The following is a 12,138-nucleotide window of genomic DNA, read 5'->3' on the forward strand; positions in this document are numbered from 1 at the left end:
TTTGTGGCCTCGGTCTTCATTTTTAAAAAGTGTTTCATTAGGTCTCTGGCCCTGCAGTCAGGGGAACCTGAGTTCAAATCCAGCCTCAGACAGGTAACACTTACTAGTCATGTGACTCTAGCAAGTCACTTAACCCCAATTGCCTCACCAAAAACAAAAAACAAAAACAAAAAAAAAGATGTTCATCAGATTTTGGTAAGTTTTTAATCTAGCCAAATGTTACTTTTTGCTCAAATGGGAAGCAATTTCACATTGAAATTAATATGAATTACAATGCCTATCATATTAGTCATAGATAGAATAAAGTATTCAGCCAGGTAGACATGCATTTGGAATGATGATGATGATGATGCTGTTGCTGCTGCTGCCACCATAGAATTCACGGAAAGTGCTGGGATTAAGGAGACTTAAGTTCTGCTACTGACTAGCTATGTGGCCTTGGGCAAGACATTTCTCCATCATGGGCTTCAGTTTCATCAATTATAAAATGAGAAAATTGGGCTAGGTAAAGTCTGGCACTAAAAGTTTATAATAATTTTAATAGCTGACATTTTGCTTTCTCAGATGATATAGTACATGTAATCATGTTGCAAAATTAAACATTCAGTCACTTCAGTCATGTCTGACTCTTCATTGACCCCATTTGGGGTTTTCTTGTCAAAGATACTGAAATGGTTTGCCATTTCCTTCTCCAGCTCATTTTACAGATGAGGAAATGACAGGGTTAAGTGACTTTCCCAGGATCACACAGCTAGTAAGTGTTTGAGGCCAGATTTTTACTCAAGAATATGAGTCTTTCTGACTCCAGGTTCAGCACTGTATCTATCCACTGTACCACCTAACTGCCCTGCAAAGCTTAGAGCCATACACACACACACACACACACACACACACACACACACACACACACACACACACGTTAGTTGCTATTATTACTTTTAAACATTACTATATATATGATATATAATCTTACATATTTTACACATTTTACATACATATATTATCATTTGATAATAGCTTATATTTATGTTATCACTTCACAGTTGTAAAACACTCCATTTAATCTTCAGTACAACTCTGTGAGGTAGAAAGGGCGCTTATTCCCATTTTATGGATGAGGAAGCTAATGGTCATAGAAGAAAGTGTAACTTGCCAAAGGCCACCACCATTCATGGGCAGCAGAGCTTGGCTTCAGTCCAGGCCTCCTGATGCCACTTTGATTTTTCCACTATACGTACACTGGTAGAGGGAGTTCTCTTTACCTTTGACATGAGAAGTTTGGTTCCTGTCCCTATTAATTTTTGTCTCTGTCTTCCTTTTTTAAAAATTTTAAGTAGAGATAGGGACTGCGCCTTTGATTTCATTAGAAATGGGGATGTGACATAGCACTGTAGGTCAGCCCCTTCTCTGCAATTTATATTCGTGGAAAGTTTCCTAAGGCACTGAGAGGCTAACTGATTTGCATAGGATTATCTAGCCAGTATGTGTCAGAAGCAGAATTTGAACCCAGACCTTCATGGCTTAATGGTCAGCTCAGTGTGACCATAATGTAATGAGAAAGACTTCTTATGCAGAGATCTGTCTGTTTACTTTTCAGTCATTCAGTCATAGTATTCAAAGCTCACATTCTGCAGTTAAAATCTTAGATCTTCTTCCTTCATAATGTACTAAATTGTACAGTTGGCCTATAATTAGCAAATTAAGATAGCTGCTTGCCCCTTCTAGGTGCTATTAGTATTTTAAATCAATATGAGTTTTAAAGGCATTAAAATCAGGGATTCGTAATTGTCTTTGTGTTATGGATCTCTTTGTCAGTCTGGTGAAATCTGTGTTTCTCAGAATATGTTTTGAAATGCATAAAATAAAGTACATAGTATTATAAAAGAAACCATTTATATTGAAATAAACGTATCAAAATATGTTTTTAAAGTTAATAGAATCCAAGTTAAGAACCCTTGCCTTAAATATTGATTTAGATTTGTTACTGCTTCCAGCAGGATGAACCCCTTAAATTTCCATATTAAATTTTAACATTAATTTTGGTTAGAATATCACTTTGATGGAGCTTATTTTTTCATGAACATTATCTTTATATTTAGATGTTAAGCATCACCTCTGATGTTAACATATTACTCTTGTTTGTTGTGAAAGGACACAAGTAACCAGCCTTGCAAATCAGGACTTTGCTGTATTGCTTGTGGAGCAGAATTATTACCCAAAGTGAAAGGTAGGATCTGTGCAAAAGCTTGTTTCATGCTATCCTAATTAACATTCAGGACCTGCTTTCCTTTCTGTCTCTAAGTACCTACTCTGTGCTAGGCACTGGGCATACAGAGACAAAAAAATGAAACAACCCCAGCTTTGGGGGAGTTTGTCAGAAGAGAAGTGTATACATGTAAGTATATATGGAATAGATAAAAATAAATACAAGGTAATTAAATAAAACGTAGCTAGAGAGGAAGGAGTGAGACTGAGGATCTGCAGGTGTTACAGCTGAGGCCTTCTCCACAATCACAGCTATTGAACACAAGAAAAATACATTTTCTTCACCAAAGTACTTGGCACCATCAGATGGCTCAACGTCACTAACAGATATGATTCTTTTATGGAAATGAGACATTAAAATACATGCATTGCCTTCTGATTTGCCGTTGAATGCTAAAGGCCTTTCTATTCTACTTGTACTCCACTATGTGTGGCCTCCGCCTATTCGCATGTGAGTCTCTTGTGAGCAGGGACAGTTTTGCTCTGCTCATCTAAGCACTTAGCACAGTGTTAAGTGCTTAATTATTCTTTTTTTCATTCCTCAGGAAAGGCTTTGTGTAGAAAGTGGTCCTTGAGCTGAATCCTGAAGGAAGTAAGAGACACTGTGAGGCAGCAGAGGTGAGGAGGGAGGAACATATGTGAGGAAATGAGAAAATGCCAATTTGTCTGGACCATAGATTGCAGGAAAAGGAGAAATGTATAATGAGGCTGGAATGGGGCCAGGTTGTGAAAGGCTATAAAAGCTAAAAAGAGAAGTTTATATTTTATCCTAGAGACATTTGATTCAGGCCAGTGGAGTTTATTGAGTATGGGAGTGATATGGTTGGATTCACACTTAGGGAAAATTACTGGCAACATACAAAGAAGTTTTTAGTCTAGTTAGGAGAGACAACATGTACGGAGATAACTAGCGTGAAGGGAAGGCTTCATGGAGAAAGTGGCATTTCCGTTGGTGATTGAAGACTAGTTAGAGACAGACAAGAAATCACTAGACTTATATGGAACAGAACTTGTGGGAATACCCTTACCAAAACCAAAGAGGAAGAAGAAGAACAACTATGGAAAGATGCTGCCACAGAGGTGAAGGGAGAAGGGCTTGAAGAATATAGGCAGTGGAATAACAGAAATTGAAGAGGAGGAGAACTGAGGAAAGGCCCTTGGATTTGGCTATGGTGTAGGTGAAAGTAAAGTTATAGCACATTGAGGACTAGGTGGATGATAAGGAAATGAAGACAGTAAAGTAGACTTCTTTCAAGGATGGAGAATGATAGGACAATAGCATAAGGAGAAGCAGTAGCAAGGTATAAATGAGGTTGGGGAAATTTTTCAGAATCCACTTATTTTTATAATAAAGCATCTTTAAGAGGCAGGTAGGTGGCACAGTGGATAGAGGACTGGCCCTGGATTCAGGAGGACCTGAGTTCAAATCCAGCCTCAGACATATAACACTTACTAGCAGTATGACCCTAGACAAGTCACTTAACCCCATTGCCTAGCCCCCCCAAAAATAAATAAATAGAGCATCTTTAAACTTGCTTTGAAGCTAAAATATAAATAACTATCATCAAAGTAAAAGATGAAATTGGAGTAGAGAAGAGAGCAGGTCTCTTTCAAGAACACAAGTAAGTAAAGCGATTCAAATTCAACACTATTAAGTTCCTACTGTGTGCACAGTACTATGGTTTGCCTAAGATAACATGACTAATCAGTAGCAAAGCTAGAACCAGGACCAAGTTCTTCTGACAAGTGACTTCATGCTCTTTCCATTACACGGCTACTAAAATAATAGTGACTATTATTCAGATGCTATTTTGGCATATTCATTCCTGTTAAAATAATCCTTGAGATTTGGAACTGGAAAGGACCTTAGAAATTCTCATCCCGCCCAACTTCTCATTTTACAGATGAAGAAACTGGCCCAGTAAGGTGAGATATGTTACCTTAGGTCATACAGCTACTGAGCTGCAAAACTAGGAGCCAAACCCAGGTCTTTTGACTTCCCAATCCAAGGCTCTTTCCACTCTACTGCATCACTTGTTTTAATATACTTTAATATTGCATTTCAGATTAATCTTGTTTCTCTGCATACTGTGTGCTTCCACTAATGGAATGAGAGGGAGGACGGGGAAGTTAAGAGAGGCTACATTGGAAATAACACATGGTCGGTTGCCCTAAGTTGTGGTCTTAGGTAGATTTAGTTCAATCTTGGGAGCCTCCCCCCCGAAAATTCTTCTCTCTTTGACTTCTTTTACCCCTACCCAAAGTTGCCTTGTATACAGATTTCCACAGACATATTTAAAAGGGTCTCTAGCTCCCATACCAGCACTTAAGATAATAATGCATATATCAGGTACAGAACAGCCTCTCTTTCTTACATGCCATAGAATATGCAGAAAACACGTAAAGGACTCAAAATAGCATTCAGATAATCAATACCACCTTTCCCCCTGGGCCCTCTGACCTCCACATTCATTGCACCATCCTGTGGTTTTGACTCTTCAGAGAGAAAAGAAACTTGGAATACTTAGAGGGGTAACCCTCTAACATTCTATTGTGTTTCTCATTCTACAGACCCTTTCAGACCTCAGGCCTTAAAGTATTGCCATGAGGACTTGGACTTCCCCAGAAGGGAAATTAACAAAAATATGACAAGAGTTAGGGGCAGAGTCTCAGTCTTTTGTTCTCCGATATTGTAACTTTAGTTCTTTGCGCCTAATCCAACTACTGGTAGGGGGACAGAGTCTAGGAGTGCTAGACATATGTACTTCTTTCTCCAAGATGCTGGCACCTCCCAGGAATGCATTTATATAGGAGGCTGGATCCTAGGATCATACTACCCAGGAAATGCCTTCTCCCCTCCCCCTTGCCTCCCTTTTCCATCTAGGAGGGTGGGATTATCCCATCCCACCACTTGAACCACATGGTTTTCCTCTCCACAGCTGCCATCTCTGAGGCTGAGAGGTTATGCTACTGCCTCTCAAGGGCACAGGGATGAGAGTGTATACAATTCCCACATTCCTTTCATGGGAGAGTGGAAAGAGAACTGGATTTCGAGTCAAAAGAACTGGCTTTGAATATACAAAATAATGAAGTCTATTAATAGCCCTTAGTACTATTGAATTTTTCCTAGACCTCTGACAGGTAGCTCAATCTGTCAGTCATCTAAGAGGCTTGAAGGTAGATGTTACCAGCAGTGACAGAGTCTCATCATAAATTTAACGTTGGGTCAAGTTCATTTCCTGACACAAGTCTGTACCTCCTTCGCAGAGAGACATCTCAGGAAGGAATGTTTCAATTTGTTTCCATCAAGATGTAAGGCAAAATAATAACCCCCAAGAAATAAGTCAATCAATATGAATGAGTTGTATTTACATAAGTAAATATGATAGGAATAAATGTTAGATTCCAAATGAGAGAAAAAACTGATTACCAGGGATTCTTTCTCTTGAGCTGTTTCTAACTAGCTGTGCCATCAGCCCAAGTCACTTTAGTAATTGGCGATTTCTTCAGTTTGGATACACCCTCTGCAACATAGATCAGAACCCTTCTGTGCCTTGATAGGGTTGCTTCAGGAACTGCTGGCCTGGTGGTCAGTCTTCTGGAGATGAAGCTTTTCTAGTGTAGATACTCCATATGTGCAAGTTGCAACCCCTCCATATCTTCTTATCTTCTATGATTCTCATCCATCTTTCCTCATAAATCCTTCATAAAAGATCTACTCAATTCCCTGGAATGGCCTTCTTCTAATTATTTTAATATCTAAGGGCCCCAAATATACCACTTAGGGTGAGGTTAGGTATTATTTTATATATGAAGAAACTGGGATGCAGAGAGATTGGATGACTGAGGATACAAAGAAAAAGCAAAAGACAGCCATGCTCTTAAGGAGCTCACCATCTAGTGGCAGAGACAACATGCAGACAACTATGTCTGAACAAGGTGTACAGAATAAATTGGGAATAATCACCAGAGGGAAGACACCAGCATTAAGGGAGACTAGGAAAGGCTTCCTGTATGTAGAAGACGGAATTTTAGCTGGGACTTGAAGGAGGCCAGGAGATGGAGACAAGAAGAGACAGCATTCTGGGCCCCCCAGAATGCAATCAGGAGATGGAGTGTCTTGTTTGAGGCACAGCAAGGAAGCCACTGCCACTGCATGGCAGAATATGTGAAGGGGAATAAGGACTGGAGAAGTCCTAAGGGGCTATGTTATGGTTGGCTTTAAAAGGATGACTGTGACATGGTCAGACCTGTAAGCTAAAACCCATGTGAGTTACTTATTGGCACTCCCACCATCTGTAGCACATGTTACAGTGATAAACTATAACATTTTTATCAAACACTTGGATGAAGGCATAGATGATAGGATTATCAATTTTGCAAATAACACAAAGCTGGGAGGGATAGCCAACATGCCAGATAACAAGAGATAAAGAGATCTTGACGGACCAGAACATGGAGCTGGACTAAGATCAAATTCAGTAGGTATAAATGGCTGACATATATGCAGAAATTTAACATCATAAGTACCGAATGAGGGAGTTTTTGTAGACTTGAAGCCTCATAGGAGTCAGCATTTGATATTGCAGCCAAGAAAGCTGCTGCAATCTTGGACCTCACTCCAAGAGGTATCACTTCCAGGAGTAAAGACATGATAGACAGGCCCTCTGTACTTTGCCCTCTTCAGATCACATCTGTAGTATTTACTGTGTTACATTTTAGGAAGGACATTGATCCGCTGGAGCGTGCCCCAGAAACAGGCAACAAGTATGGTAAAAGTCCTAGAACCCATGCCATCTGAGGTTCAGTTGAAAGGAATTGGGTATTCAGTCCTAAGAAGACTTAGGAGGGACATGATTACTGTCCTAAGGTTTTTGAAGGACCCCCAAGTTGAAGAATAGGTTGGTTCCCTTTGATCCCAGATAGGAGAACTAAGGACACTGAGAAGTTGCAGGTGGTCAGGTTTAAGCTTGATGTAAGGGGAAACAAAGAATGAGGGCTCTCCAGAAGTGGACTGGGCTGCCTCAGGAGGTAATGAATTCACAGGAGGGCTTCAAGGAAAGGCTGAATAACTTCTCATCAGCTATGTCTTAGAGGGAGTTCTTGTCCACCTAGAAGTTAGTCTAGCATGACTCTAAGGGTCCCTCCCAGCACTTAAATTCTGTGATTCTGTAAAAAGTTCATTTATAAGTAAAAAAAGGGAAAAAATCATATTACTCAGGTCTTGTAAATTTAAAAACAATAGGATCTCTTTTTTTTTCCATCTCTTTAAATTTGTTTTATTCTTAGGAGTCCTAAAAAAAGCTTTCTCCAGAAATGCTGAGCTGACAAAAGTCCAGAGACTCTTCCTAAATGTCAGAGTCAGTGTCACAGAATCCATTTGTCAGTGCCCAGATGAAGTAGATGGCAGGAAGGAAGAAGAAAATATGCTGTATGTCATCAGTGATAGTGCTGCTCTCTGCCACTTAAAAACTACTCTAACAGTTTTTCAGACTACAGTGAAGAATGGAGGTAACGTTATTATTGCATGGTCACATGGCTCTGTTGATATGGTTTTTGATCCTTCCTATTTAAGTAAGATGTATTTTTCATCACCTTTTTTTTATGTTATTAGTCTAAAAAAATCTTTTTTTGGTCACATTTTCCTATCCAAGACCTGAAAAGTAGAGGAATAAAGCTGATGGGCAGCTAGGTGGTGTGGTGGATAGAGCACCAGGTCTGGAGTCAGGAACCATCATCTTCCTGAGTCCAAATCTGGCCTCAGACACTTACTAGCTGTGTGACCCTGGGCAAATCACTTAACCCTGTTTGCCTCAGTTTCTTCATCTGTAAAATGAGCTGGAGAAGGAAATGGCAAACCACTCCAGTATCTTTGTCAAGAAAATCCCAAATGGGGTCATGAAAAGTTAGAAATGACTGAACAACAACAATAATGGACTAGAAAACCTTTCTGAGTATAGGGGCCTAGACTTTCTTACTTTAGGTTACCTCTGCTCTAGATAATCTCCCATTCCCTGCCTACAATTCCTTTCCTATCTTGCACTTTTAAAAATCACATCTTGATTTCTCTCATCATACACAGTAAAAAACTATCCTTGGGATTTAAAAATAGTTTGACCCTATAGGAAGTGAGGGGAAGGAGAGAGTTACAAGAGGCTAACTTGGACATGAAATATTTTGTCCAGGCCTGTGATTTCATTGGTGTGGAGAGCTCCCAGTATAAAAATTCCCTCCACCAGTACAGATTGGCGACTTTTCTGTAACTTGCACAGATGGCCTGAAATTAAAAAAAAAAAACTTGTCCATGGCAGTCATGAGCTAGTGTGTAGCAGAGTCAGGGACTGAACTCAGGTATTCCTGGTTCCAAGACTGCCTATAGCCATCCTGGGGAACTGAGGACCAGAGAGTTAACTGACTTATTTAAGGTCACACAGCAAGTCAGTGGCTGAGCTAGAACTCTAACCCAGGCCTCCACAGTCTTCTTTCTATAATTCTGCAGTTATGCTCTGCCACCTGTTGTGCCTGTCTTAGAAGTTTTCTCATATTGTGTTTTTTCATATTTTGTTTTACACACTTTTTTGGATATCATTTTCTGAGTTATTCACTCATAGTTGCTTCTAATTCCCCCACTGGAGAATCTGAGAACTGCTTACTTTTGGCAATCACAAAACAAAGATGGTTGTCCTCACCAACTTGGGATTAGAGAGTTGGCGGCATGTTTTCATAATTAAAAGACATAGTAGCGCTTTCTGGCCTTCAAGGGGCATATTTGTAATCTGCTTTGGACAAGACTTTATGCTTTTGTCCATGTAGAAATCTCCTAATGAGAAACTCAAGCCTTCCCTGATGTGGATCAGGGCCTGCTCTGCAATTCAGAGCCTCATAGAGTTGCCTGGGTTGCTGAGAGTTTTAAGCGCCTTGTCTAGGGACACACAACTAGCGTGTCTCAGAGGCAGATCTCAAACTCAGGTCTTCCTGACTTCCGGGCCAGCTTTCTGTCTTCTATGACTCACTGTCTCGTATTTGAAGTAATAACACTTATTATTACTAATTTGCATGTGATAGAAAGGAGATAATGTCCTTCCCATAGATTTCTTTTGAGAGAGGACATTTTACCAAGTCATTTTGCTATTTTGGTATCCTGAAGGAAAGGTTAGTGATATTTAAAGTCTTTTTCTTTGAAAAACATCTTCCTGGGAATAGAGGGGTACTGAAGGATTGTGGTCTATGAAAGCGAATCCAAACTAGAGCAAAAAAGAAAAATAGTCTGTTTTATAGCCACTTTTTACAATGGAATTTCTTTACATTTAATTGATATAAACTTAGAATAAAGAGGTGGGTTTTGGTAATAATGGAAAATGGAAAATTTTCACAATAGTGTTCACAATTTTATGTAGGATTTTTTTTAAACAATTAGTTTTGATTATTTCTTGATTAAAGTTGTTTTAAAATCTCCATTTTATCCACTAACATATTACTCAGTGATAATATTTTAAAGGCTTTACAACTAGAGTTTTAAGTTGTGAAACTGAGATGTTGATTCTGGTATCTTAAAGGCAGCCCAGCATTTCTGAAAGGTTTTTTTTTTAACCTTTTATAGGAATGGAGACAGGTTTATCTTTAAATGCCATCTGGAATATGAAGGAACGTTCCTTAACCAGCTACTTACAGTGTAGAAACTGTATCAACCAGTCTCTTTTCCCGTGTCCTTTAATAGGGGCTGAAATAATTGACCTTAGAAACAGTGCTGAGTCAAGGGTAAGTTTATGCTGCATATCAGCTGTCTTTGAAAGTCAGTAGGGTACACATGCATAGCTACATGATTCATAATTAAAGATATGAAACAGTGCACTTTATGGAATATGAATAGGTTTAAAAAAGGCCTAGTTTCTATTACAAGCAATAATCTGATATGTCGTACAATATATAGTTAGGAATTAGTGAGTCTTGGCTAGCACTTACATTTTTGTCACTTTTGTAAAGTTGCTCTGAAACTTTTAAAGTTATTTTCAAAGAGGGAATTGAAAGGGCATTTATGAACATTGACATGCCTAGGGATATGACATCATAGAGAAAAGATACACATATTTGGATTTGGACTTTCATACTGTAGTTAAATCACAGTGTTCCAAATTGCATCTGGATAGTCTTGTTTCTTTTCATGTTTTAAATACAATTATTTGAACACAATTGGGGCTGAATCAGTGAATGTTGGGAAAAAAGACTTGACCAAAAGTTTTTCTAACTTGGTGCAAATGGTCAGCCTACTTCCACACATCAGGCCACCAAGAGGATTAGGCTTAGAATAATTGTTTAAGCCATTTGGTTGTGACTGCAGTGACAGCAGACTGTTGTCTGTTGAAGGTAATTTGGGGATGAGAAGTATGAATTAAAAAGCATTTGTTAAACACTTACCGATCGCTGAAGATAAAAAGAGAAAAAGCTGGACAGTCCCTGCTCTCAAGGAGGTCACACACTCTAGCTGATGGAGACAGGAAATAAAAGAACAGCTTCTGGGCAGATGGGAAATTAGCAGTGGGGTGGATGGCAAGGCTCAGAGATCCTTAGGTTACTTAAGTAGTTAAAAAGACAGTGCCAGGAGACTGCAGAGCACAGATACAGGGCAGATGGTAAGGCACAGTGATCTTCCATTTTAACAAAAGGAATAGGGTTGGGGGCAGATAGGTGGTACAGTGGATAGAGCAGCGGCCCTGGAGTCAGGAAAACCTGAGTTCAAATGTGGCCTCAAACACGTAACACTCACTAGCTGTGTGACTCTAGGCAAGTCACTTAACCCCAATTGCCTCACCAAAAAAAAAAAAAAAAGGAATAGGGTTGTTGACTTCCATCTCATTCAAACCCTGTGGACAGCCAAGAAACCCAGGCAAGGATGAAGGGACACAAAAGGTAGGGCCCAACACATCCTCCCCAATTATCCTAGATGAGTTCTGAGATGGCCCAGGGCTAGGGGAGAGAGGAAATATGTTACCTGGAAGTGCTCTGTGATTAATTTTATCTTATAGCAAATGACTAAGCTTTCACTCAGTTGATGAGCTGTTATGTGATTTATTTAATGTTTCAGACTAAGCTAGTGGCTATAAAGAAAAATGCTAAGGTTTCTGCCCTCAGCATAGTGGATAGCCTAGAACTGTTTGCTCTTAAGATTTTTAAATTCTGACCTTCGCTTAGCATATGGACAGGTTATATAATGCTCCTGTTTTTGCATCGTGGAATAATACATAGTCCCTTAGCAACAAGAAATACTCTATGGCTGAGGATTTTATAAGGTGAGTTTCAATATCCATTCAGTAGAAAGCTATTTATAAGCATACAGTTAATCGACTGCATGCAGGAAAGGTGTATTAAGCCCTGTTTCTTCATGGGGTGATGAATTATGCTCTGCAATTAAGGTTTCATTGTGGGAAGAAGTGAATTTTTTTTTGTCCTTTCAAGTAGTAGAATTGGCAGTGGAGAAATACTGAATAGTTTTGCCTACATTGTATTTTTCATTATTAAAATTTGAAAATATAATCATGAGTAGATTTTGTTCCAGTGGTTGAATTGAATAAAAAAATCCAAACATCAAAAGTTCTCTCTATGCTGTTACCTTGTAACATAAATCTATAAGGGCAAACTAGTGAACATTTCCTTTTGGATATGTCTTTCCCTTTTATAACTCCCCACATATAATATTCAGCTGCCTTCATACCAATATAAATGTAACTGCTCTTTATGAAAGAGGCAGCTAGGTGGCTCAGTGGATAGAGCTCTGGGCCTGGAGTCAGGAAGATCTGAGTTCAAATCCAGCCTCAGATACTTACTAACTGTGTGACCCTGGGCAAGTCACTTAACCTCTGTTTTCCTTAACCCACT

General features: G+C 39.2%; 1 protein-coding gene across 1 annotated transcript in view; it reads left to right on the plus strand.

Moving 5' to 3' along the window:
* BRIP1 (BRCA1 interacting DNA helicase 1) overlaps positions 1–8,995 on the plus strand; it is a 233,687-nt gene extending 224,692 nt beyond the window's left edge. The window contains exons 22-23 of the mRNA XM_078156105.1: positions 2,152–2,227; positions 7,555–8,995. Coding sequence (XP_078012231.1) covers positions 2,152–2,227; positions 7,555–7,925 — 447 coding nt within the window. The 3' untranslated portion in view covers positions 7,926–8,995. The remainder of the gene's footprint in view (positions 1–2,151; positions 2,228–7,554) is intronic.
* Positions 8,996–12,138: the final 3,143 nt, after the last annotated feature.

Source organism: Phascolarctos cinereus, unplaced genomic scaffold (assembly GCF_003287225.1).
Source record: "Phascolarctos cinereus isolate Bilbo 61053 unplaced genomic scaffold, phaCin_HiC Scaffold_5;HRSCAF=322, whole genome shotgun sequence".
NCBI classification, from domain to species: Eukaryota; Metazoa; Chordata; class Mammalia; order Diprotodontia; family Phascolarctidae; genus Phascolarctos; species Phascolarctos cinereus.